This window comes from Melanerpes formicivorus, unplaced genomic scaffold (assembly GCF_026170545.1).
Source record: "Melanerpes formicivorus ecotype bairdi unplaced genomic scaffold, bMelFor1.0.p_v2 SCAF_43, whole genome shotgun sequence".
NCBI classification, from domain to species: domain Eukaryota; kingdom Metazoa; phylum Chordata; class Aves; order Piciformes; family Picidae; genus Melanerpes; species Melanerpes formicivorus.
Window position 1 is genome coordinate 5,252,823 of NW_027142395.1, and position 27,382 is coordinate 5,280,204.

Sequence of the window (27,382 nt, forward strand, 5' to 3'; positions counted from 1 at the left end):
GCCAAGTTCCCACCAACTGTACATCCCCAGGATTCTCCCAGCTTAGCTGTAGGGTGTTGAACTTGCTCCTCCAGTCCAGCTTGCAGAGCAGCTCACAGTCTCAAATTACTTAAATTATTCATTGGACCTCTACTCAGAAGAAAATAACAAATGTGAGCACCCCCAAGTCCTTTTGTAATGCTTAATATCAGATCACTAATCATTTTAATACATTAGGAAAAGTTGCACTAGTCATGACAAGATGTCTGAATGCTTGCAATAAAGCATTTGTTTTGTCATCCTTTGACAGGATGTTTTTAAAAGTGCAAGAAACACTAACTTTTGCAAGCATGCGTAAAGAAACTAATTGAAAATGTGGAGATACGCCTTTGCCTGTCCTGCTTATGCCCTGTTCAATACTAGTGGGACCATAGAGGATGTAAACGGCCACAGCACTGTTTTTGTTATGTATAAACTAAATTTAGGGAACTTTTAGTGTTTATGAACAGTGAATTGCTGGGAAAGCTTCAGCCTTTGACCTCTGTAGGGGGTTATGAAAGGGAAGCATCATAAGAGCTTGATTTCTACTCATCTGTGGAAAGCTGGTTAAAATATTCAACTACCATGTTCTTCCTCCTCCTTCATCTCAGTAAAAGTTCTTTTGTGACTTCATTTTTATCATTACTTTGGGAGCCCTGTAGCCATGGCTGCTTGTAAAGAAATGATTACATTTTCTTCATGTTTGTGGTTTGAAATTGCCTTGGTGTTAGTCCCAGAAGTATTTTCTTGCTCTTCTAAATTTCCATGTGCTTTAATATTAATCTATTTTCATCAATGTGACCTGCCCTAGCAATAAAATTTGCTTGTAATTGGTAATTTGCTTGTAGTTGCTGAAGGGTGATAAAAACTAGCCTATATTTATCTTAGGCTGAAACCCCTTTTATTCTAAGGAAAATAAAGCTTTTATTAGAAAATGAAATGGCATTTGATAGTGTCAGTGTGTAATCTGTCACAAAACTGAATTAAAGAAATTATGTTAGGGAGAACTCTTTCATTTTGCTTCTACGAAGTAGAAGATTCTTTGAAATACTTTGTATCTAGCTTTTAGTTTTGTATTTTATGTTAATAAATGTTTATGCTTGGGTTGTGGTGGCAATTTGAGAGTGAACAATTTGGAATGATACTATTTGTTGCATTTGAGAAAACTTTCATGTGGTCTCTATAATGATTTAAACCTATCTCAACTGGTTTTTAATGATAGTCTTTGAAGCAAAAGCAGAACATCTGTCATTTCAGACTTTGAAATTTTGTTTTTCTGATAGGATCTTTTTTGTTAAGCGAAGTTGAAAGGATATTTCATGCAAGAACAGAAATAATTTTCTTAGGAGAATGGCTATTACTCATGTATTAGTTGCAGTTTTAAAGCAGTTCATAATATTTTGGGTTTTTTTTTGTGCAAAATTGTTTGTAATCAAATCCATTATACTAAGGCTTTAAAAGAAAAGCAACTCTTTGCCCAGAACAGCTGTGTAGTTAAATTAGCTTCTATAAATAAGTTTATTGGTTTAGATGAAAGTTAGAAAGCAATCTGTTTACCTCTACTGATCTAAGTAGAATAGCTGAAAACGTGCCTTAAAGCAGGATAAGGAAGAACATTGGGACAACGTAACATTCTCCAAGAGCTCTTTATGCATATTTAAATTTTTAATCAAACACAACTTCTCTGTGGGTTTGTGGTCTATAAGAAAACTCAAGTAAGGAGAGTGCTATTCACCCTTCAGATGACTGAAACGTAGTAATTTCGTTGTTTAAAATACTGATTCTCCTCCATTGCCCTGAGATGTTTTTGGAGGCAGGTAGAACTGAATGGGGGAAAAATACAAAGTATGAACGTATGAAGGCTTTCATTCACTGTGTGGAGAGTATAAAACATTATCATGCACTCTGTTCTCCTTTAGAAATACATATTGGTTAGATACCAAGGTTTCAGTACCACACATGCTGCAAGTGTGGTCTAAGAGCTTTAATTTACCTTTGTCAGTGTTAATGGATAGAGAAAGTGCTGGAGCTGCTGTAAAACAAAACTGTTTTCCTTTTGTCTGCTGTGCCAGATAATGAAATAAAAGCTAAATGATCACTGATAAAAGTAATTTTCAGAAAAGCAATGATAAAAATATAGCAGCAGAGCTTGCCATTAGCGGTTTAAATGGATAATATTTGCTAGTGCTTGCAATCTACTTTTGTCCTTTCATTTTTATTGTTTTCTTCTCCTTCCCATTATAAGAAGGATCTTTTCAGAAGATGCTTAGAGCAAAAGTTGTGGATATGCTAAATCCCAGCAGGGGTGACTTTCTGAGGGACAACTACTATTTAGGTTTTCTTTACTTCTTTTTCTGTACTGTGGTATTGCCAAGTCAAAGCGTGTATATAGTTTAAGTGTAGTTATCAATATCATTTTATCCATCTCAACTTGAGGAATGTATCTGCTAATGATAAAATCAAGAATACAGTTTTAAGTACGAAGCTGGTAACTCTTGTAAACGTTACCATGAGTTACACAATATTTACTGGAAAGTCTTCGTTCTTGGAGTTGTGTTTAGGTGACGCTCATGCTTTCTTTTATGTACGTCTTTGTCATCATCTTTTATGTACTTATTTAATTTTTTAAGCCTTAAGACAGAGAAGTTTGAAGTCATGTCAGAGCTGCTTACAAAAAAGTTAACGTGGCAAATGTACAATCAGGAGACCTGTGTGTTTGTGTGTGCACAATCATAATGATTCTAATGTATGCAACATATGCACACACATGCACTAACATTTAAATCTCATAGTTCCCTTGTAAACCTTCCTTATCATTCTTGAATTTTAGTGATCATTTTTTAAATGCTTGGAATTCAGACTATTTTTATGATGGGAATCCAGCATCCAAGGTAAAACATTAACCAAAGGGTACTTGAAGGATGATTGGTTTCTTATAAAGGCTGGACATGCTCATTGGTACATTTGTAGTTCATAAAAATATTTATTTAAAGACATTCCATTGTGAATGACTAAATAGGGAATAACCACACAAAACTTTAGCTTGCAGTACCTAAAAGTATTCTATGTTTGCAGTCTGGATGCTTCTGTACAGTGCTTGCCAGCTTGCAAATGTCAAGGGCAGTTACCCTCTGACATTCCTAAATGGTTTGCCTCTGACCATCCTTCAAAAAACCTGCTCTTTCTTCAGTGCTCCTTCTCCAGCTATTGCTGCCAATTGCTGTTTAGCTGTGTGCCTGCAAGGGCTGTAGTGCTTGGGAAGCCCAGGACTTGTTGGTCCAGGCATTCTGGGAAGGCACATGAAGTCCTGCTCATTGCCCCCAAAAAATAAAGACAAGAGCACCTTGAAAGCTGTGGAAGTGGTTTTCATGTGTGTGGCTGTGCATCAAATTACCTAGAGCACACAATCTTACTGCTGCTGCTCAAGCAAGTCCTTTTCTGATTCAATATCGTGTTGTGCATTGGTTTTTTTCATGTGTAGTGTTGGAGAAAATACCACATGTATGAACTTTCTTAAGTGCTTTTCATCTGACAGAACCCTTTGTGTTAATCTTGTAAGTGATGTGGGTCGTTGTTCTGACATGCTTTACTATTTATTGTTAAAAATCTATAATGTTATAATACTTTTGAGCTTTCCTTCTGCAGCTTCAAAGTGTTTAGAAATAAAGTGTGCTATTAAAAATGTGTTTATAGCAGAACAGATAATTAAGTTCTTCTTTTGCAATACTGTTAAATAAGTGAAAGCTGCCCTCAAAGGTGCATTCCGTGGCATAATAATTAGTTATCAATATAATGGAATATTGCAATGCCATGTTGGAAGAAAACCTATAATTTAGTTTACTGATATAACACAAAATTTATGGCAATAACCTCAAAGTGTGGTGGCAGGTCTAGAGTAGCAAACAACAGACAGGGTTGTGATACACAATCTAGTTCCTTCAATGATGGAAAACTTTGAGTAACACCAAAGCCATACTGCCATAGCTGGATAGCAAAGCAGTGTCATGTGTTGGCACCATGTTTACATATGGGTTAACAAAAACATCAGAAAGCAATGTGGAGTAGCAAAACTATTTAGAAAACAAGGCCAGCATGTTTGTCATGTTTACATACATACTTGTAGATACAAATAGATGTTTATCAAAACAATTTCACTGCAGAAAATGGTCCCCTATTCCCTTGTGACAGGGTGAAGTAGAGGTATAGACTGCAAAACTATTGGTTTAAACTTTCTGTCTTCAGAGAGGAGGTTACAAGTGCTTGACACCTCTTGGCTTGTGATGTGTCAGAAGCATGCTAGAAAATTAGCCAGTTTAGGTGGGCAGCCAGATCAGTGATAAAGCATGGAAGACCTGAGATGTTTGGACAGACAGTCATTAAAAGAAGTTTATTCAGGTAAAAACTGGAAAAGGCAGTGCAAAAGGCTTTTCACTAAATGAAATGATCTCTGCTCCCAGGAAGAGCTGTTCTCATTAGGAGACCAGGAGACCAGGTACCTTCTGGGAAAGGCTGGGAGTTATCTTGAATGTGCAAGTACTAACCATGTGCTCACTGAGCAAAGAGTCATGGGAGCTCCACATGGATGAGGACTGTGCAAGTTAGTGGACAGCACTATGGAGAAAAATATTTGAGCAAGCAGAAAGTAGATCTTGGTTTAAGATTTATTCTAGATTTATTTTTTTTTTTTTTTTTTAAGAACTGAGTGGTATTTTCACAGGTTATCAGAATAGCATAGCATAGCATAGCATAGAATAGAATAGAATAGAATAGACCAGGTTGGAAGAGACTTTCAAGATCATCGTGTCCAACCCATCAAGCAATCCAACCCACCTAAACAACTAACCCATGGCACCAAGCACCCTATCTAGTCTCCTCCTGAACACCTCCAATGATGGTGATTCCACCACCTCCCCGGGCAGCCCATTCCAATGGGCAATCACTCTCTCTGTATAGAACTTCTTCCTAACATCCAACCTAAACCTCCCCTGGCGCAGTGTGAGACTGTGTCCTCTTGTTCTGGTACTGGCTGCCTGGGAGAAGAGACCAACCTCCGCCTGTCTACAACTTCCCTTCAGGTAGTTGTAGAGAGCAATAAGGTCACCCCTGAGTCTCCTCTTCTCCAGGCTAAGCAACCCCAGCTCCCTCAGTCTCTCCTCATAGGGCTTGTGTTCCAAACTCCTCACCAACTTTGTTGCCCTTCTCTGGACTCATTCCAGCAAGTCAACACCCTTCCTAAACTGAGGGGCCCAGAACTGGACACTACTCGAGGTGTGGCCTAACCAGTGCAGTGTACAGGGGCAGAATGACCTCCCGGTTATAGTCATGTAGGTTTATATGAAGGTACTGCTTAACACAGGGTATTTTATCCTTTCTGCAAAGCTTTTATGCAATCATTTTTCTTCTTTACAGTACCCCTGTGGGGATGAGAAGTGGCTCCTTTAAGACCATTTCTCATCTACTAAGTAGTGATACATCAAGCTGATGAAGCTTCTGAGCGGGCTGGGTGCTTTTGTTCTTAAAAGTGTTATTCATGAAGTTAAACAGGATTAATCTTTGTCCTTCTGACTCTTCTCAAAGCTTGGTTAATTAAGATGATCACTGTTTGCATAACTGGGATTTAACAGAGTCCAGATGTTCCTGTATTTCAGCCACATTTGCACGTTTTACCCTGTGTGAAGCAAGACACCTAGGGTGAAAAGTTCTTCACTTCTCTATTTATCTAATTCTAGGTCTGCAAATTTTCCATACTCTTGAAGTTTCTCTATACCCATGGGTTGTTTGTTAGTTTTTTTTTTTTGTTTGTTTTTTGGTTTGGTTTGGTTGTCTGCTTTCCCTTTCCTTTCCCTAAATCTGGTGACAGCACTCCCAAATCTTTCTCCTATTTTCTGAATTCTGTTATCTACTTCCTCCAGAGATGATTTGATAAAAATCTGGGTTTCCAGTTCTCTCCATGCCTAAGGCCTCTGTGTGGTACAGAATATCATTCAGTGAAGGTCTGTTAGTAGCCCTTCTTGCCTTCTTTTAGATTATATCCATTTCAAATGTTACTCAATAATTTTATTCTTTGATCCTGAAACAGAAGTCTATTGAGACACTGCAAATTCTGTGTCACAGACTGGCTAAGCACTCACTCTTCCTTGGTCTATAGAATTATGTGAAACTTTTGGTGGGTTTTGTAATAAGCTTGTAGAGCTTTCCCCATGCAGCTCCCTTATTCTGTTTCAGCTGCCTCCAGAACTGTTTCTACCTACTTTGGTTTTTAAAATTTTTATTCACATCTTGGTAGCCAAGTAATAGAACTTACACAGAAATTTGGATGCTCCTTCCCATGCCAAATAGTCACTGCCTACCAGTAGCTGGTCTGCTGTAGGGAGCATGGTATGTCCCAGGAGAATCCGAGAGCAAAGTATTTCCTGTTTTTTTGTCTTGTGTCAATGCCAATAAACATAAAATAAAACTTATTTTGAAGAGCTGTGTTCTGATCTCCATTCATGCAAGTCAGGATAATTCCATTTAAGTTAATGTGGTGAGGTGAGAGTTGGTCCCAGGGCCAGGTGTGATGTGATATCCCATAGCAGGACTTGGAGATGGGAGACTTCTGCCTTTGTAGTGTTGCAGGCTAGCCCTTCATCTTGGACTGTGTTGTGCCCCTACTGTGTAGTCCTTTGTGCCATAGATACCACTGTTTGGAAGGAGTTTCAGTGGAGTTGGGCTGTCTTTCATGTGCTTGGGTTCCATGTGTGTATGAGTGCCAGCACTGTCTCCTTGCCCTGGATTGGAGTCTGATGGGTCAGGCATGGGCCATTCCACTCCCCATATCAAGGGTGTTTTTCCCAGTAATTTTGTTGCCGTGTGAGGAATTGTAACACTTCAGGAAATGGAATAATAGAATAATAAACCAGGTTGGAAGAGACCTTCAAGATCTTCCCAAGCACATAAGAAAGACATGTTTCGAGACTGGCTTTATATAGCTGTTTTGAGTCAACCGTAAACTGGAGGATACACTCCATGGCATTGTGTCCTTCATATATAACTGCTAAGCAGATGTCACACAGCAAGAGGCTTTGCAGCTGCCTCCTGTAGCCACCCTTTGATTCTTACTGTTCAGAGCAACTCATCTGTAGATGTGCTCATGCCTGGAAAAGTTGTGTGATAGTGTAATTATGAGAGCACCTAAATAAGGATATACTATGGCTGGTACATGCTTAGGGCAGAAGGAGACAGCATTCACCAGAGTACATGCAAACACTATTTTCTGGTAGCTAAGGCAGGGGAGTGGAGAGGTTTGTGGGGGGGATTTTGTTTCTCCCCAATCCCTGTAGTTTACCTTGCTTGTTTCTCTGTCCTCCCTCTCCCCTCTGGCCAGACTCCAGTTTGTCATTCTTTCCTACTTAACCTGAAGTTTTCTCATGTTAAATGTTTGTTTTGAATTTGCACCTTGTTTCACAGTATCACAGTATCACAAAGGTTGGAAGAGACCTCAAAGATTGAGTCCAACCTGTCACCACAAACCTCATGACTAGACCATGGCACCAAGTGCCACGTCCAATCCCCTCTTGAACACCTCGAGGGAGGGCAACTCTACTACCTCCCTGGGAAGCCCATTCCAATGACCAATGACTCTCTCGGTGAAGAACTTTCTCCTCACCTTGAGCCTAAATTTCCCCTGGTGCAGCTTGAGACTGTGTCCCCTTGTTCTGGTGCTGCTTGCCTGGGAGAAGAGACCAACCCCTTCCTGGCTACAATCTCCCTGCAGGTAGTTGTAGAGAGGGCAATGAGGTCACCCCTGAGCCTCCTCTTCTCCAGGCTAAACAATCCCAGCTCCCTCATCCTCTTCTCATAGGGCTTGTGCTCAAGGCCTCTCACCAGCCCTGTTGCCCTTCTCTCAACACGTTCAAGTGTCTTGATGTCCTTCCTAAACTGAGGGGCCCAGAACTGGACACAGTACTCAAGGTGCGGCCTAACCAATGCAGAGTACAGTGGCAAAATGACCTCCCTGCTCCTGCTGGCCACACTATTCCTAATGCAGGCCAGGATGCCATTGGCCTTCTTGGCCACCTGGGCACACTGCTCTCATGTTTAGGCAGCTGTCAATCAACACCCCCAGGTCCCTCTCTGTTTGGCAGCTCTCCAACCACTCTGACCCCAGCCTGTAGCTCTGCATGGGGTTGCTGTGGCCAGAGTGCAGCACCTGGCACCTGGACTTGTTGAATGCCATCCCATTGGACTCCATCCCACCCTTCTTATGGATGGGGACCACATTGGCCAGTTTCCAGTCATCTGGGACCTCACCGGTGAGCCAGGACTGGAGGAAAATGATGGGGAGCGGCTTGGCCAGCTCATCTGCCAGCTCTCTCAGCACCCTAGGATGGATCCCATCAGGTCCCACGGACTTGTGAGTGTCCAAGTGGCTCAGCAGGTCCCGAACTAATTCCTCATGGATTTCTGGGGCATTACACTGCTCCCTGACCCAGCTCAGGAGGCCACTTGACCTGAACTCCTGCCTTGCTGTTAAACATTGAGGCAAAGAAGGTGTTCAGGACCTCAGCCTTTTCCTCATCTTCAGTCACAGTGTTCCCCTCCAGGTCCAATAAGGAGTGCAGGTTCTTCTTGCCCTTCTTTTTAATGTTAATGTATTTGTAAAAATGCTTTTTATTATCTTTCACAGAGGTGGCCAGCTTCAGTTCCAGCTGGGCCTTTGCCTCTCTAATTTTTTTCCTACATAATCTAACAGCTTCCTTAAACATACCTCAAGAAGCCTTCCCCTCCTTCCAAAGGTGATACAGCCTCTTTTTTCCCCTTAGATCCGCCAGGAGCTGCTTGGTCATCCAGGCCGGTTGCCCTCCCCGCTGGCTCATCTTTCGGCACGTGGAAACTGCCAGTTCCTGTGCCTTCAAGAGCTCCTCTTTACAAATAATTTTCTTAAACAGGCTGAAGTTTGCCCTTCGGAAGTCCAAGGTGAAGGTTCTGTTGGTGCTCCTCCCTATCTCCCTGCATATTGAAAACTTCACTATCTCGTGGTCACTGCACCCTAGGCAGCCTCCCACGATCACATCTCCCACCGGCCCTTCTCTATTGGAGAACAGCAGGTCAAGCAGAGCCTGACCCCTGGTAGGCTCGCTTAACAGCTGCATCAGGAAGCAGTCCTCCATGCACTCCAGGAATCTTCTGGACTGCCTCCTCTCTGCTGAATTAAGTTCCCAGCAGATACCTGGCAGGTTAAAGGGCTCATACTTATTATGCAAGGGCAGCAGAAAAGGAGGAGAGGGCTGGGATGGATTTCTCTTACCACCCCTGGCAGGAACCTGTATCCATCCCTTGCCATTTCCAGGGACCCTTCCCTCAGCAGGGGAGATCTGCAGAGCCTTCTCCCACAGATCTAACTCCCTTTCGCTTTCCCTTATTGACCTCAGCCTAGACCTCCTCCTTCAGCTTGACCACTTCATCCTTCAGCTCTGCCACCTGACTAAGGAGAAGGTTCACCTGGTCACACCTGACACAGGTGTTCTCTCCTACCCCCTCTATCCCAAGTGCCAGGCTGAAGCATTCTCTGCAGCTGGCAGCCTGGACTCCAGTATGCTGATGAAGCAACTCTGTCTGGGTAGATGCAGTTTTTCTACTCTTCATCTGAGTAACAACCATGGTTCAATGTTTGGTTGAGAAAAAAGTAATAATTATTTATTTATTAAAAAAAAAAAAAATTAAATCAGCTGAAAGTCTCTTGAACCAAAATGGTGCTGCGTGCACAGCCCAGGCGGGATTTAAACCTCCCGCAGCTGACGTCACGCTCCCGTTCCTGCGCAGGCTTGTGAGAGCACAATCCTGCTGGATCCCCCTGCCTACTGGGAGTCCTCCAGACCTGCAAAACCCCAAAAGGAAGGTGAAAAGATGAGCAGAAAGCTCACAATTCAAGCGGAGCAGTCCTGAAGCGCCAGTTCCGATCAGCTTTCAAACCAAAATGGCCACAGAACATACCAGTGATGCAACCTGCTGCGCAGGAGATTTTTCAGAATGTAAGAGGCTGAAAGTCAAAATGCCATTGGGTTGGCACACCTATGAGAGGAGAGGAGAGGGATGGGGAGAGGAGAGGTTCGGAGAGGAGAGGTTCGGAGAAGAGAGGAGAGGTTCGGAGAGGAGAGGTTCGGAGAGGTTCGGAGAGGTTCGGAGAGAAGAGGAGAGGTTTGGAGAGGAGAGGAGAGGTTTGGAGAGGAGAGGTTCGGAGAGGAGAGGAGAGGTTCGGAGAGGAGAGGAGAGGTTCGGAGAGGAGAGGTTCGGAGAGGAGAGGTTCGGAGAGGAGAGGAGAGGAGAGGAGAGGAGAGAAGAGGAGAGGTTTGGAGAGGAGAGGAGAGGAGAGGTTCGGAGAGGAGAGGTTCGGAGAGGAGAGGTTCGGAGAGGAGAGGAGAGAAGAGGAGAGATTTGGAGAGGAGAGGAGAGGTTCGGAGAGGAGAGGCGAGGAGAGGAGAGGAGAGGTTCGGAGAGGAGAGTCGAGGAGAGGCGAGGAGAGGTTCAGAGAGGAGAGGCGAGGAGAGGTTCGGAGAGGAGAGGCGAGGAGAGGTTCGGAGAGGAGAGGAGAGGTTCGGAGAGGAGAGGTTCGGAGAGGAGAGGTTCGGAGAGGAGAGGTTCGGAGAGGAGAGGAGAGGAGAGGAGAGGAGAGGAGAGGAGAGGAGAGGAGAGGCGAGGCGAGGCGAGGAGAGGAGAGGCGAGGAGAGGAGAGGAGAGGAGAGGAGAGGAGAGGAGAGGAGAGGAGAGGAGAGGAGAGGGGAGGGGAGGGGAGGGGAGAGGAGGGGAGGGGAGGGGAGACGAGATGGGAGGGAGAGGCCGTTTTGCTGTCTACAACTCCCTGAAGGGAGGTTGTAGCCAGGTGGGGTTTGGTCTCTTCTTCCAGGCAACCAGCACCAGAACAAGGGGACACAGTCTCAAGCTGCACAGGGGGAAGATTTTAGGCTTGATCTTAGAAAGAAATTCTTCACAGAAAGAGAGATTGGCCTTTGGAATGCCCAGGAAGTTGGGTTGGGTCAAAGTCCCTGGAGGTGTTTAAGAAAAGACTGGATTAGGCACTTAGTGCCATGGTCTACTTGATTAGTTACAGTTTGGCAATGGGTTGGACTTGATGATATTGGAAGTCTCTTCCAACCTGGTTGGTTCTGTGATTGTGAGACTTAAATTAATAACAGACTTGAATACTAATGAGAGATTAAAAGCACAGCATGTAAATTTATCACTATTCCAGTTTACTTGATGACATAACTAAGAGCAGAATGACAATTAAAGAGCTACTGTATAGAAGAGCTCCTGAAAAGAATGGAGGAACTACGAATGAGCTCTGTCCCAGGATGTTTGTGTAGACAAAACTCACACTCTAAAGGACAAAGATGTAGCCTGCCTCTCAGGATCTGCACTTGATCATTGTTGCAGGAAGTGGAGGAAACTGTGTTACATGGAATGATCAAAATTTAGAGGGCCTGTATTGTTGTTCCAAGAATTATTATTGCCTCCTTGCCAAAGAAATAGCTGTTTAACCTGCCTTTGTGCACATCCATCTTCTTACTGTGAATGGCTACAAGTCACCAAGAGATAGACAGGGCAAAACCTGTAACTTCCATCATAACCAAGTACATGTTAAGAGTAAAGAAGGGTCAGCATAATTTAATGGAGATTTTATTGCAATAGCTGTTTTCCTAACTGTATTTCTGGAAGAGTCAACACTTAGGAAGGGCAAGGCATGGCTTAATAACAGGCAATGTCACAGAGTTGTTTTAATGATTGTTACAAGCATTCTCTAAAGGGGACAAAACAATTTCATTTCAAACTGGTCCATGACACCACTGCAGTCTTCAGAGCATCCATGCAGAGACACTGTGCTTGGAACAAAGTGAAACTAAGTGGCCAAATTTCCCTTGTTAGACGCTCTGCTGTCTTAATTTACTGAACATGGAAGTAAGGGTGCTATAGAGAGTGTCATCACAGAGCATCCCAAAGCCTTAGGAGAAGGAGGTGCTCTTTTTGTGTTTCCAAGGCATGGGCTTTCTTTACCCACTTGAGCTTTGCCCTGTTGGCCACCTCACCAACTGTGATGAAGGCAAGCCTGTGTGAAGGCATGGCCTCCATACTTTCAAAGATTGGCCTCCAGCCTTCAAATAACTGCTGATTTAAGGGACTCATTTAATTATGGATTTGCTTTATTTCTCTTTATTCATTTTCTGTCTTGCAGCTGGTTTAAGTCAAAACATTTTATTAGTTCCAGCTACTGTTTTAGTTGGCAAAATTAGAAAAAAAATGCTGAAATGCATTATTGAGGGTCATTAACTTATATAGCATTCTATTTAATTGTGGCAATATATTTACTTTAGGATCCCTATAAATGCTAATTATCATTTATTTACCAGGCAATACAGGTATAAAGTTTGATTGCTCGAAATAAAGATGTCTAATTGTATTGGCTTACATGGAGATCCTGGAGATGCATGAGAGTACAAAGATTGTGGGGGCAGTTTTGGTGGATGCTTGCAGCCCTCTTGCATGGCTTCATTTGGTGAAGGTTTCTGCATCTTTGTGGTTTGTTGATCTCTTTTCAAAGGCTGGAGAACCTACAACATATTGAAGGGTGTGCTGTTTATTTTCTCTGTGTTTTTCTTATGTACTGAAATACTGTAATGAAAATAGCTGGGTGGGGTGTAACGAATCTTTTCAAAGACCTTCCTTTGAAAGAGGCTTTTTTCTAGCCCTTGATGGTCACCACCCATTTTCCTGTGCTGTGTGCACCTCTCATTGTTCCTGCCCACAAAGGCCCCTTGTGAGAACCTGTCAGCAAATGTGCCAGTGTGATGAGATAAAATGTTGTGGGATTTTGATCTGAGCCCACCAGTGTGCCAGGGTTTTTACTTTCAGTGGTCAATGGGTAGTGCCTGAGGGTTAAGACTCTGCTAAAACTCAGGATTTGCCGACAATGTTCAGCATGACTCTCAACCATTTACGGCTGAGTGGGTTTGAGGCTGAAGTGTTGCTGCATGTTCTACTGAGAGTAAAGTCACGTGATGGCAATGTTTGTCCATTAGGCTTGAAATTAAGCCTAATTGAAAGGTGTCCTCATTACCTGTGTGCCATCTTGATAAAAAATGCTAGTTGTGAGCTGGGCTGTGGTTAGTGCCCCCATCTGAAGAAATGAGACTAATTTTTGATTTCAACTTCTGGAGGCCCCCTCAGCCTACAAATTGCACTTTCTTCACCTCTAGCTTTAACCTGCTGGTGAAGAGATAAAGCACAACCTTTGGTATGTGTTTTTTAGTGTAGGTAAATAGTTGAGTTATCTGAAAATAGATCTTGGCAATACCTGCTGAGCTTCTGAACAACAATATGTATGGACCTCTAGATTAGCTGTCAAAAATTGACTGATTATTACAGGTAATGCCATGAGATGAAAGGGTCTGTAATCTCTCAAACACAAATCATTGATAGAGATCTTAGGTTGTCCATTGTCATAACCTTATCTCTGCTGCAGTGATGTGATTCCTGCTCCAGTTGTGCTGCAGGGACTCTAGCACATGCAAGTGGAAACTACGGAGAAAAGCAGGATGGTTCACCACCAAAAATTTTGCTGATTTTTAAAGCAAATTTAGTTTTGGTCAACATTGAAACAATCCTTTTTGTTGTATTGTTTAGTGGGTTTGGTGGTGGGCTTTTCAAGTCTGTAGGTTATCTCTGAAGCTTGCTGTGTCTTGGCTGCTATCAGAGAGTTGATTGCCACAGGGAAGGAATCCATGATCCTGTATCTTGATGGAGCAGAGCAGTGCAAAACCAGTCTGGGAAGGAAAGACACAATTTAAATGACGTTTTGCTTCTCTTGAGATTTGACCATGTGCTGGGCTCCTTTTCTCCAAATTTTGTTTTCATATGAGAAGACTAATCTGCTTTAAGTGTGAGCTGCAGCAGCTTTACAAGGGTGATCCAGAGCTGTCCTGACTCTTTCTGTGACCAGCACTGTCCTGACTCTTTCTGTGGCTTGCTATGCACACAGTGGCATGAAGTGGGAAACTGCTCTGCCTGAAAACTGAGCGACAAGAAAAGTCTCTATGCCATCTATCCCCAGTCCTGGGAATGGGTTGAAAAGGCATAAAGGCAATGCCTCTATCTGTTCTAACTGCTGATCAAACAGCAGCCTGACGTTTTCTGCATGCCATGGTTCCATGGGGCTGTGCCTTACTCCAGAAGCTATGTGTTTGCCACATCCTCTGAGATAGTAGACTTGTGCTGGCATGGCCAGCGCAGAACAGGATGCGCTCACAGCACTGTAAAATAATCCAGGACCAGTTTAATGGCTGTTGAAATCCTAATACTTACCTTTCTGGTTCAAGATACTCATAAAACTAGATTAAAAATGGTAGAACATAAATCCTGTAGACATTGTTTTGCTTATTGTGATTAAAATTATCAGACTCTGGTGACATACTGTGAGCCTAGACGCTGTAAAAAAAAAAGTAAGTGCTCCTGAAGCCTCAGTAAGGTTTTCAACATTGAACTCCCAAAGTACCGTTTACTTACTATGACAACTTTGATATTCACAATGATAGTTAAAATTGCAGGTGTAGTAGCTGCACTATATACAGATAGTGATACCAAAAAAAGAGGATGCTAGTGGTATAAGCATTTGAATTAGTACCACCTTTTTGCAGAAAAAAAATGCCAGGAATGGTCATGAGAATAAAGAAAATAATTAAGCTGTTCTGGATTTGTATTAAGATTAAAGGTATCATCAGAACTTCAGACATTGGAGTTCATGAGGAATTATGCTATCTAAAGAGCTGATGTGTTCCTCATTCAGTAAAACATATTCCTGGGCTGTGTCACTGTCAGCCGTGGTGGTCCTATGATGGCATGGACTTAGTGAACCATAAATAGGCTAAAAGACACTGAAAGCTCTAATCATACTATCCAAGAATCCTTTGTAAAGGCCTAAGGAAAATGGAAATGAGTTCCCTGCCCATATCACAAACTCTTCCCTCCCTGTCCCTGAGAGACTCCTGTTTCTCATTGTTCTGCCTCTTATCATTGGCTTTAAACTTGGAGGAAAGGATCGTGTCACATATTGATATGGTAGTAGGTGCCAAGGTTTACTGAACTAACAGTGATTTGTTATTTATTGAGTATGAACAGCAATGCAAGAAATCCCCCAATTAAACCAAGCAGTTGCTGGTGAGTTACTATGAGTTAGGGCAGCTTTAAAGGAAGGGTGGAAAGCTTTTAATTTCCGTATTTTTGTAATAGTCTTTTCTGCTAATAGCTTTTCTTGTTACCTTCGAAGTCTCATTTCCTCTATTAACAAATTCCCCATTTTGGCCTCATTTGTATTTGTATGTCTGTGTACTGGGTACCACATCCCAATGTGCAGCAACACTACTGTAGCACTTCCCTGACATGAGTACTCCACGTACTTTCAAGTGTTTGGTTTGTTTTTTTTTCCCTCTCTGTCCAAGAATAAATCTGTATCCTTCCCCTGTCTATTGCTCTTGCTGCTGTGCTGAACTTGGGCATCTGGTATCTTCTCAGACTTTAGAAATAATTATTTTCACTGAAAAGAGTTATAAGGGAGGATCTCTTTGGCACCCTCTGTGGGTTTCTGGTGAGCGAGTAAATAGTTGTTTGTAGCAGTTTTTGTTTACTGCTGGTCACTTCTATTACTTTAACAGAGGAGGCTTTCAAAAGCACAGCATGCCATCCAGAATAAACTGCTTGTCAGGTAGAATGATTGCAAAAACTTTTAAAAGGAATGTTAAGGCTAAGTAAGCATGACCGCTGGTTGCTTGGTGTCTGTGCAAGCACATCTTTGGGGCTGTCAAGCAGTGTGGTTCTGAGATAGCTGTGGAGTGCCCTATGGTCAGCAAAATGCTCTTTTAGATATTATCCTGGTTCACAAATCACCTAGTGGTGAGTGGAAGATAAAATAAAAACACACGGCAAAAAATGGATTTGCTATTTTGAAATTAATTTTTAGTTGTTAGCTGTTAATATAGATACTTTCATTGAGTTTGTACAGGTTTAAAATGTGTTTTTCTTTTTTGATATATATATAGGCATGTTATGTGCTTGATCTTTTTTCATTTATCTCTGCTGTAAAATATTTTCTTATCTTTGCATCCTTAGAATGTATTTTTCTTGTTCTGCAAGCCAGCATTTGAGACTTTTAACTCTAAACCATTTGAAATGAGCATTTACTACAGACATTTCAAATGACAGCTTAATTAACTGTCGATTCTTGACCTGTAAAGTGCCGGAGCTAGAAACCTTTAATAAGCAGCCATTGGATGTAAAGTAATATGCTTGTTGTTTTACTAGCTTGCATACACAGCAGTTTCAAGCAAAGTCCAAGGGTCATCAAAATCATGAAGTAAACTGAAGCAAGTCAGTCTGAACTGTGTATTTCAAAGCATTGTACGAGTGTGTCATGCATTACGTGTGTATGAGTGAAGGCCCAAGGATTACGTAAAAGGTATTTTTGTGCAAGGTGCAGATTACAATTTCTGGAAGAGCTTCTGTTATCTGGAGCCTACAAAGTGGGAGTATATTTCAATGCAACTACTGGGCTGCCTAGTCTTAAGCAAATGTGTGTGTACACAACGGAAGTATCGACCCACATGGACTTGAGATCGGTGAAACACTGAGCAGAAGATTGTATCTCGGCAAGTCCCCTCCATTAACTTAAAGAAAGCCACTGATGTCCTTGACAGAAGGGAAGATCGCTGAAGCTGACCACCTGGCACTGTCACCAGCTGAGTGGGTACCAAGGGCTTTGGATGGGTAACTGCATGTCAGAAGGACCAGGAAGATGTATGCGTAGAAGTGGTAGACAGGATTATTGGTGGGGATTAAGTACTGGTAGGATTGGGATTGCGAAGAAGGTGCATGGTTACAATCAGTGGAAATGGGATCAAAACCCCAGGTCAATCCCTGTCTGCTGAGTTTAGGAGGGTTGTGTGGATGCCTAACCTTACTTTAGACTTACAAGTGATGCTATATGCCTGCATGTAAACTCCCAGGCAGGGCAGTGGCAGGAGCACAGTCCTTCTGTGCTGGCTATCCCAGAGTTTTTCCCAGCTGCTTCCCAGGGTCAGGAAGACTATTGCTCAGCTGAAGTGATAGTTCCACAGGGTTATTTAAGCCAGATCTGATACATGGGGCTTCAGGTTTTGCCAATATGTTGCCATGCCTGGAGTTTCCAGTCCTGCAGTAAGAGGCTTCAGAATGCCAGATTATGATCTTCATTCTGAATGTGCAAGACCTCTGTCTGCAGGCATTCTGGATGATTTCAGTGAACTGTGTTGCAAAGGGTTGTCAGACATGAACAAGGGGACAGGAATGTAGTTCCTGGGATCCGTGCAGGGCATTTCTACACCCCCTTCACATGCTTCTGACGGGTGTTCTGTTCCTGTGCATGGGGGTGGCTTTGGAACCAGTTTGTTGTTTGGGTTCTTGGATGAAATATGGAGAGATTTTGCCCTGAAAAGTTGGGAGCTTCACCTGAGAAGGCAAATACTTGCTAGTTGTCATTTTTGCTCACATGCATCAATCAGCTCATAAATTCTAGTTTGAGAGTGCAAACTAAACATGCCAAGAGGGAGTGGGAAATCATGTAAACAGCCATCCTAGGGGTACAGTGTTCTGTGCCAGAGTGCTGCCTATGCCACCTTAACTCTTCCAATCCCTATGGCTTATGTTCCTCTAAGTGCCATGGCTCCCAAGTAGTCTGGCAACCTTGGGTGAGTGTTAGCTGAGAAGCAATGTCTTCCTTTTCCTTCTTCTCCAGCCTTTTGGCCACCCTCTGTGTAGGTGAATCTTGGTTGGAGCCCACAGGCTTGTTCCTCAGCTCAGTCTCCGCAGATCTGTGCTTTTCCATTCTTGTTTGTCATTGGGAATGGTCATGTGGTGATTCTATTGTGAAGGTGTGACTTTCTCTTCTGTCTCCCCTCTCTAATTTAAAAAATCTGATTCAGGTCTGTATGAGTGAGGTTTCTGCCTGCGTCACTTTCTCCAAGCAGTGATGCACACATGCTCATTTTTGCTACATAAGTGGTGGTTTATGTACTGGGAGGGAATGATTCATAAATTAGCTAGAGCCTGAAACTTTTCTCTGTTGTCCTAATGATGCGTGAAGAAGATTTGGTGTCAGCCTTTCTCACTGGCATTCAAACAGGCAGGTTGTTGAGTTGTTTAGTTTTCACCTTTTAGCTGTAGGTAGTCCAGCCTCAGTCAGGGTAAAATGCTAGTCCTGGGCATAAAATAGGGTAACTGTGGAGAGATGTAATGGCCTGCCATTTGCAAACAAGAACCGTGGAAATACAGCTTTTTGCTGAGGTCTGTCATTAGACTGCATTTCTGTAGAGGCTTTTGCACAGAATGACCATTTTTGACGTGGTTCTCCCAGGGAGGTGGGGGAAGAAAACTGTGTGGGGATGTTTCAGTGTGCTTGTGCTGGGCTGACTGCAATAACAATGCAATGTGAGGCTGTGTGGAGAAAGGGAAGGAGGGAGGAAAATTGAGATGCTAGAAGCTACAGGGGGAAATTATTAACAGGCAATTTGTTTATTTGAAATTATAATGACTGAGCAAGAAAGTCTTTTGAAAGCGAGGAGGTAGACTGATTCCTCCCCTTGTTTCCTGATGTCAGAAATCTCTGGTGTGGTGTGTCTCTGTGGAGACGCTGAGCAGAGCAGTCAGAAGCAGTATTGAGGGAAAGTATCTGCAGTGAAGAGAAATCATTCTCTGAGCATAGCATTAGTTATTAGAAACCTTGAGCAACCCATGGTTAATAAAACCAGCTTGTCTCATTAGCCACACTTCAAAAATATGTTTACATAGGTAAGCAAAACTAAATATTTTTCTTTGTGGCCAGAGTGGCGTCATGAGAGATCCTGTCTTATACAACCCATTTTTACTGCGCAAATTGTGACATGGCTTTGGACTTCATTCTCAAAGTTTCGTATTTAAATGAGGAGGGATTGAAAAATTATTGACCTCAGGATTTAGAGCAGAACTGAAACATTTATGGTTCAAGTTAAATTTTCCAAGCTGCAGCTGGAAATTCTCACAAATATTGCCACATAGCTTTTGTTCTGCTTGGTTTTGGTTTGATTTTTTCTTTTATTTGTTCCCAGTAAAACATCTTTATAGGTACAGTGTCAACACAGTTTTCTTTAGAGAGCAAGACATACCTCTGAAAGAAGCATTGGTGTAAGTAGTTCACATGGCTGTCCTGCTTCCAGCATCTATCCCAGAACATGGAGCATTTTCTGTTGTATATTATTGGACAGCTGTACAAAGGGAATATTTTTTATGTGAGTGTAGTATGACTCTTGGCAAGGGTAAAGTAAGAAGGTAATGTCACCTGTTCCTTTAGATTGGAACTTGGGTGGGTCAGAGTTTGCTCCAGCAACGTCCCCAAAGTCATCAAAATGGGATCCTGCCATTGTGTATTGTAGTATGTGTAGGTCTCATCCTATGCATACCTTGTATAACAGGTGCCATGTTAGAAAATATTCACTTCAGGCAAAATATTTGTGAAAGACACTTGCTGAGGGCTGCTCATGAATCTTGAGAAGATAACATAAGCATTTATGAGGTCCTTTGTCCTGTTTGTGCACCCACTGGTGAGCACCTCTGTGATCCCAGACCATATACCCAGCTTTACGTGTTTGGCAGCATGAGGGCCCTGCTGATGTGTTGTAAGGACATTTCTGCTTCGGATCATGCCCCGCTTTGACTGGGCCCCAGCAAACACCTCTGCTCCTAGTATTTGACACACACCTTGCCTGTTTTTCTTTCTTTCTAATGTATGGAGCTTCCTGCAGTTTCCATACTAGAGGTTTTTGCAGGCACTCTAGGTCTTCTAGAAATTGTCTTGTTTAGAATACATTCCTATGTATTAACATTAATTTTTTAAAATATATATATTTTAAGTTTATAGACTCATTATTTTATATGGATGATGGAAAAAGCAGGTTATAAGATCATTATTAGTCAGCCTTGAAAATGGCAAGCTGCCACTGGTGATTCTACAAATGAATATGCAGCTACAACAGGAGAAACAGTGAGGCTGATCATCTCCATGTCCTGTTGTGTGCTCATCCAAGCTGTGCCATTTGCACTGGTACAGTGTTACAGGAGTTTGCCTGAAAACAGATGTATTTTGTGCTGGCTGAATAAGGTGCAAAGCAAGGACTCATTAAAGTGAAGGAAACTTGTAGTATATTGCCAGCAGAGATACATGGCTGATGGTTTTGAATGGATTCATGTTCTTTGTGTTCTGAAATATGACTTGTACTTTCTAGCAGAACTGTAGAGTCAGCAAAGTGCCTTCTTAAACTGTCCTATTCTAGACCCATTATACATACAGATTTTGTGTTTGTTGTAATATTAAATGTAGCTTTATGGTCTGTGGTGGCTTGATTTTGCATCCCTGCTTCATAAAATACCTTCTTACTCTTCATTATTTCCTGCTCTTCTGTTCTCTGCAGAATTTGACAGGGGCTACCTCTGTTGGTTACATTATTTTACTCAAGAAGGACCTATATTTTCATAGACAATGAGGAGATGGTGATTTAATTAGAATAGCTTCTATGAAGGATGGGTTTCTTGCAAGCAACAGTAATTTCTTTCCCATGTTGTATCCTTCATGGTCAAGGAAAGGTGGTTTTCCAGAGTAGTGTTGGAATGAGAGCTGAGACGCTTGTATGTATAAATAGTTTGATACTCTAATGCTACTTTTATTTTCATGTGCAGTATACTAACTCTATAACACTGAAATATCTATGACACATTCACATGCACTGTAATTGTTCCAGCTTTAAAATGGATTGTCACCTTATCTCTAAGTATATTTCAAGTAAATTAATTTAGATGGAGCAAACAACATTTTAACAATCCCTGAATCACAATAATAATAGTTAGCTATTCCATTTTGAATCTCTTGCCTAAGGCAGATCTTGATCCTATTACACTCAGCTGTATGTACAAAACTGACTTGTGTAGAATCAAAGCCCTTTCCAGATGTGGCAGTCTTCTCTTAATTCACATTTGGAAAGGAATAAATAGATTCATTGCTGAGGTTATTTACTTTTGTGGATGCCTCTCCCAGGTTATGAATTGCGTTTGAAGAAATGTCCTTTCTTTTCTCTCCTTTACCTACCAGGAGCAGTTCTGAGCGGAGGAAGGAGAAATCAAGAGATGCAGCAAGATGCAGAAGAAGCAAAGAGACTGAAGTTTTCTATGAACTGGCACACGAGCTGCCCCTGCCCCACAACATCAGTTCCCACCTAGACAAGGCATCCATAATGCGTCTGGCAATCAGTTTCCTACGAACTCACAAGCTTCTCTCTTCAGGTAAGATCTGGCAAAGAAGTCTCCAATGCTAGTTGTTGGCAGCTTGCTAAGATTATACATGTTCTCTGTATACTGACTCCCAAAGCAAGAACAGAACACCGCTGCTTATGTTGTGAGAACAGGTAGGTTGGTAGGCATTTCTCATCAGAATTACAATTATTTTGATTTGGTTAGAAAAATCAAAGTGATATTTGTCATAGAAGGGTCTTTGATACCAAAACAACAATTTATGGAGTTTTGCCTCTCTAAAAAAAGAAACTGAAAACTCTTGAGTGTGGTTTATTGAGATTAGTTATAAGATTTTAAGCTTTTAAGAGCTGATCAAAATTCAAACATATATCTCAAACTTCTGTGCTGAAAAAAGAAAATTTGGATTGGGCATGGCAAAGCACCTTTGTGACAGTGCATTCAAAAGGCATCTGGGAAGTTCTGAAGGTCCACTACTTTGTTTGAAAGAACTAGATGTGCTATCCACCAACAGCTAGTAGTAGGTATTGGTTTTGATGAGGTAAAGATAGTTAAAGCAAACAACTTTTAAATACTCAACATGAATGGATTCTGTGTCATCAGAATATTGCTCATGTTGGATTAGTAGGAAGTTTGAACCACCATAATTTTATAGCCTACAAAAACAAATAAAACAAACAAACAAACAAAAATCTTATTTTCCACCTATATTTGAATAATCACTTAGGTCTGTGGTTTCAGTAGCCTGTAAGAGCAATGAAAAAAAAAAAAAATGTTTCTGGGGAAGCTTTCACACAGTGACTAAGTGTCAAGAATACATTAACAAAACTAAGACTGTGGTGTTTGCGAAAGTTAAACCTAAAATTTTATCTTTGCCTTCATTGATGGCAAAACTCCCAGTAAGGTCATGATTGCACTGCTTCTGGAAAGGAAAGTTGAGTCATACCATGACAATTACTTTAATAAATGTTATGAGGAAGTATCTCATTTGCTGGAAGATCATGCTGTCGGTTTGTTGTTGGTTAGACTGAAGGACATGACAAACTCAATTCTGCTTATGCATGTTCTGTAATTTTTGTTTGGGTTTTTTGGGTTCTGCTAAGACTATTGTATGCAATATGACTAATTTTTTTATCTTAGCTTATAGAGTCAGATTGTAACTTTTTTTATATATATATTTCTGTGTAAAGAAAAAGTTTATTTGCTGTGTTTGGAAACCATCTCTGATTTCATCATGTAATTAGTACTTGAAGTTGTGTAAATAGGTAAATGCACTTAAACATGCTGTAGACCAAGGCAGTTCGGTGGTAACTTTCTCATAAAAACTCAGCTTCAACTTTCCAAATATTTATACAACATGAACTGGAGACTGCCACAGCACTGGGAAAACAAACTTCTGAAGAAAGGATATATGTGTGAATGAAATTTGATGTGAAATAATATGATGTCATTATCAGGAAAGATATTTGCTCACCTAGAAACTGATAAGTTTCAAGTAAACTTTTTCAAATAAACTTAAGTTTCTTTGTGAGGAAAAAAATCTACAGGTAGAACATAAGGTTTAGCACTCCATAGTGTTGAGGCTTAGGCTCATATAATTTGATAGTGATGACAACTCAATATAAGTATATGATGTTCATACATGTACATATGATTTTTCTGTGACAGTTTGAGAAACTGTGTGATTCATATAGTTGATTTACATTCTCTTGAAGTACCACCAGGACTCAGGAGTTAGAAAGGAATCTGGAAATTAATCATCAGAGTAGCAGCAGTCAGTGATTTTAATATTTGAGATTTTCTCTGTGTTACTTGCTTAGCCCTGAATCTGATCTCTTTCCCAGTCTAAATATTGACTCAGGGTAAGTCTGCTCACTAAAATGTGTGCCAGTCAAATGCAGATTTGCCCATCTCTGAATCTATAGGTGCTTGAGATGTAGATAAAGGTTATTAAATCTTCAGTGCATCTATTCTGAGGATTTGAACTTAAGGTACTTTAAAGGGATTGATTTTTCTGGAAGATCTGGGTATTGTTTTCTGGTAAGAAGAATACACTGAAATTAAAGAACCCAATTCAGAAACCCACTGTTTGTAAAGGCCTCATCTGCTACTTATATTCTTGAGTTTAGCTAACATTTAAACTAGCCAAGCTAAACAAGAAGGCTAAAAATTTAAGCCACGAATATTTGAAAGATAAAATTTATCAGGCGTTGGAATGAAGTGGCATCAGGGAGAGAACTTTCATTGTCATGATCAGGTTAATGACTTCAGAGTACTGTTTATTCCTCATGTGAGGAATAACTGCTGCCTAACAGCTTACACTTGCTGAGATTCCTGAGACTGATGAATGTAGAGTACTGTTCTGGCCAAAGTAAATTTCTATCACTTTGAGAACCCTTGGGAGACAAGGCATTAAAATTGAGTATAGGTGTTTCTGGCAGATGAGCTTTGTTGAAAAAATGCTGCCTTTCAGGACTGATTTAACACTATTGTTCCACAGTAGCTGCTTAATATAGGTTATGTTTAATGGGTGCTGCTTTTCTCATCAGTTCCTGTGAAAGCGGATTTAAGTTTTTAATGGTGGGCTCCTGAATAATAGCTGTCTTTATAGACATATTGGCTTTCACTGGAAGGCTGTCTGGTGTGATTCAGAGTCATAGGGTTCTGGCTGACAGATGAAGAGGCTTGCTGGTCCTTGACAATAACATGGAGCACAATGGACACTGAGCTTGTGTGATGCCTTTCCACAGCCCATTCGTGCTTGTGCTCTTAGACCCTTTCTGAGCCCCAAGCAAAGCTTCCCCGGTCTCACATGCATGTTTAGCAGACTGGAATTTAGCCATTAATTCTGTGTTGCATTTGAGGAGCCTGGTTCGACTGCTACTGAATCTAACAGGTGAATGGGGAAATGAGGAGATGGAGAACTGCAGTGTGCATGACAAGCAAATGCCTGCCCCAGCTTACAGACTTCCTCTTTGGTTTATATTGTCCTCATGGAAACAGTGCTGATAATTTAGGCTAGACATGTAGTGTAAACTAGAGTTAAGTGGGAGTATTTGCTCTGTCATTCATTAGGACGTTAAAATAAACATTTACTGCATATATATATACATACACACACACACATGCAATGTCATTAAAATAAGCTTGCAGTGCAGCTTGACACATGCTTCAAAAGGCAGTAAAGAGTACTGCTTGATTGTTATTGTTGTGAATTATTATTCTACCAAAACCTGCTAGTACACCAGATTGTATCCATGTTTGTGGGTATGGTTCACAGACACAGCTCTTCATTTCATGGCAGTTTTGCTGGGCTTGGAGAGAGCAAGGTCCTTTCCAGGACTGCATCCTCATCTTTCTGCAAGCTGATGCTCCAGATGGGATTTCAGAGATGGCTGTAGGCAACTTGCCAGTCTCAGTCCACTGGCATTGAGTGTCTCATGCCCCTTCCTATTATTCCCTGAGTTGTAGTAGGGCTTTTCACTTCTGTAACTCAGGCTGTTTTACTAGCTATTTCTGCATAATGATTATTTATATGTCGGGAATCTAAGAGCTAGGGAAATCTATGCCTACATTCTTCCAGCAGGTGAATAGCAACGAATCTGAGCCCTCATTGAGAGCTCTCCTGCTATGTGCCTCCAAAAATCCCAGCTTCTGGATTTCAGGGTGCATGTCTTCTGCAGGCATTGCAGGACCTGAGTTTGTCCCTTGAATCCTATCATAATAGGAAATAGCTGGTTGTATATCTCAGAGTTCAAAAGGGTAAAAAATACCAGGTCTTGCTTTATAAAACTTGCTGCTTAACTTAGTAACACATTTCCCTTTGATTTTCACAGTAGGCAGTTCTGTGTGGGAATGTTAGAGAGGAAGCCTTTAACATTTAGAAATGCAGGCTGTTCGTCTGACAGTCTGATTGAGATTAGTATCACAGGAAGCAAACTGAAACAATAGCTTTATAATACTGTTTCCATGTTGTGCACAGAACAGAACATGGTATAACTGGAATGCTAAGTAGAAATATTATTTAATTATCACCATCTTAAATATTTCTCAAGATGTCTCCTAATTCAGTTGACATACATTTTTGCCATCATCACATTCAGATGTTTGGGATAAATTTAGAACTGATCTTTCTTTTAAATAAAGGTTTTGATCCTATAAAGGTCTGCTGAAAATAGTTTGCTTATTGGCCATGGTGCTTTTGAATGTGGGATCTTGTGTCCTTTAGAGTACAGTCAGAAAAACTGAGTGCAGTACTTGTCTCCTGCTATTCTGTAGTAGACCTAGTAAATTAGCCTAATGTTTTTCAGGGGCTTAATAGATGGCAAAAGAGAAATAATGGCCTTTTGTTAAAGTAGGACTGTCTTGGTTAACAGCTCACATTACAATAGTTGTTTACACTACCTCAGTCTTTTTTTCTCCAAGTTTGAGGAAGAGAACCCACTTTAGGAAATCTGCATAGGCATAAGCATGCAGTGTCAGTTTTAGGTGTTTATTTGGCCCACACCCATGCTAAAGACATTACAGGAAACCAAACTCTTTGGTACTGGTGAGTTTCTGTGAGCTGAGAGCACAGACCTTTTAGTCAGGCTAATCAGGCAAACACAATTTTACCAGCTTTCTTTAATCCCATCCCAATTGTGTGGTCACCCGGATGTCTTTTCTGTGCAGAGATCCAGCAAAGGAAACTGGATGGGAGTTGCTCCTGTGCAGGCAGACAGCAGCAGAAGTGGGGAGGTAACAAGGAAGCAGAGCGGAAGTTGTTTGGGAGAAGGGAGGCCACGAGGAAGCCAGTGTGAAGTTGTTTCAAGGGAGGGAGACAACAGAGCCGGAAAGCCGGCAGGGAGCAGAAGGGAAAAAATAGCTTTTCTTTAGGCTTTTAAGGGAGAAAACAAACTGTAGGGAGAAGTGATGCGGGCATTGTTGTTTAAATGTCTGGACGAGCTGCATCTAATCTCAGACCATTGTGGCATAAAACAGTGCTTTAAAAATAGCATATCTGCTTGTTTGCTAACTGTGCTGCTAGGAATGAGAGTGGTGCTGGGTGCTTAGTGCTTCAGCTGCTCCAGGTGATGCCCCTGTTTTTCGAAGGTGTACCAGGTCTCATGGGGTCATCTGTTGGGTCCTGCCGTTCAACACCAGCGGCTGCAGGACTTGAACCAGGTTTCAGGAATGAGTACTTGAGTGATTCAGCTAGATACAAACTCTGCAAGCAAAACCACACTAACATAAATGTTTTATTTTTCAAAGTTTCTTGTGCACTTGGAGGTAAGAGCCCTTCCTGAAGCTTCATGTTTAAGAGGAGCTTTTTCTTGATGTGCCTAAATTGAATACCTTTTATTGAACACATTGGAAATAACCCCTTGAACAGGATGTGCTGTCCTGTCAAGACAGAAGGGTGGAAAAAAGAAAGAAAGAAAAAGGAAAATAAAATAATCTGTTGCTTTCCTTTGATGCAAAACAAGAAACCCGGAAGAGAAGTCTGTCTCAAAGCTGCCTCTCTGTGATGCAGGATGGAACTGCTTTTAGATCATCCTTAACTTTTGCCTACTGGCCTGAAGGGGTTTTTACAACCTTTCTCTGGAGTGGCAGCTATAGCCTGGTGTTTGTTATGCACAGTATCCAAGAAAATGTCTGGTACTTTTAAAATCCAGGATGAGAGATAAGGCCGTGAAAATTCTGTGGAGGTGGCAATGTGAGCTCCAGTGGAAACCCTATCGCACTCTACCTCTGAACTGACCAAGAGGGCCCTGTTGAGTCACATAAAAGGTGTTGTGAGGAGTATTGGCTGTACACTCGGAGATTGTTTATACCTGAGCAGTTATTTCTTGTAAGGAGAGCCTGATTTTTGAGCTTGTTCCAAGAGGTTGGACTGAAGGAAATGAGCAAGCATCTACGGAAAAAGTGTTCTTAAACTTGGGAACAGTGCACATCCTGACAGTGGGAATTAATCAAAGCTTGTTTACAAGAGCTATTTTTAGCATAAAAGGTTATCATAAACACTACAATAAGCATTTGCCATTATGGT

General features: G+C 41.6%; 1 protein-coding gene across 5 annotated transcripts in view; it reads left to right on the plus strand.

The window, feature by feature from the left end:
* EPAS1 (endothelial PAS domain protein 1) overlaps positions 1–27,382 on the plus strand; it is a 95,434-nt gene that overhangs the window by 27,061 nt on the left and 40,991 nt on the right. For 3 of the 5 annotated variants that reach the window (XM_068158886.1, XM_068158887.1, XM_068158888.1), the window contains exons 1-2: positions 16,712–16,785; positions 21,197–21,387. In XM_068158886.1, the coding sequence (XP_068014987.1) occupies positions 16,727–16,785; positions 21,197–21,387 (250 nt within the window). In that variant the 5' untranslated portion in view covers positions 16,712–16,726. Of the gene's footprint in view, positions 1–16,711; positions 16,786–21,196; positions 21,388–27,382 lie in introns of those variants that run through there. The other 2 variants (XM_068158889.1, XM_068158890.1) reach the window with 1 other exon arrangement.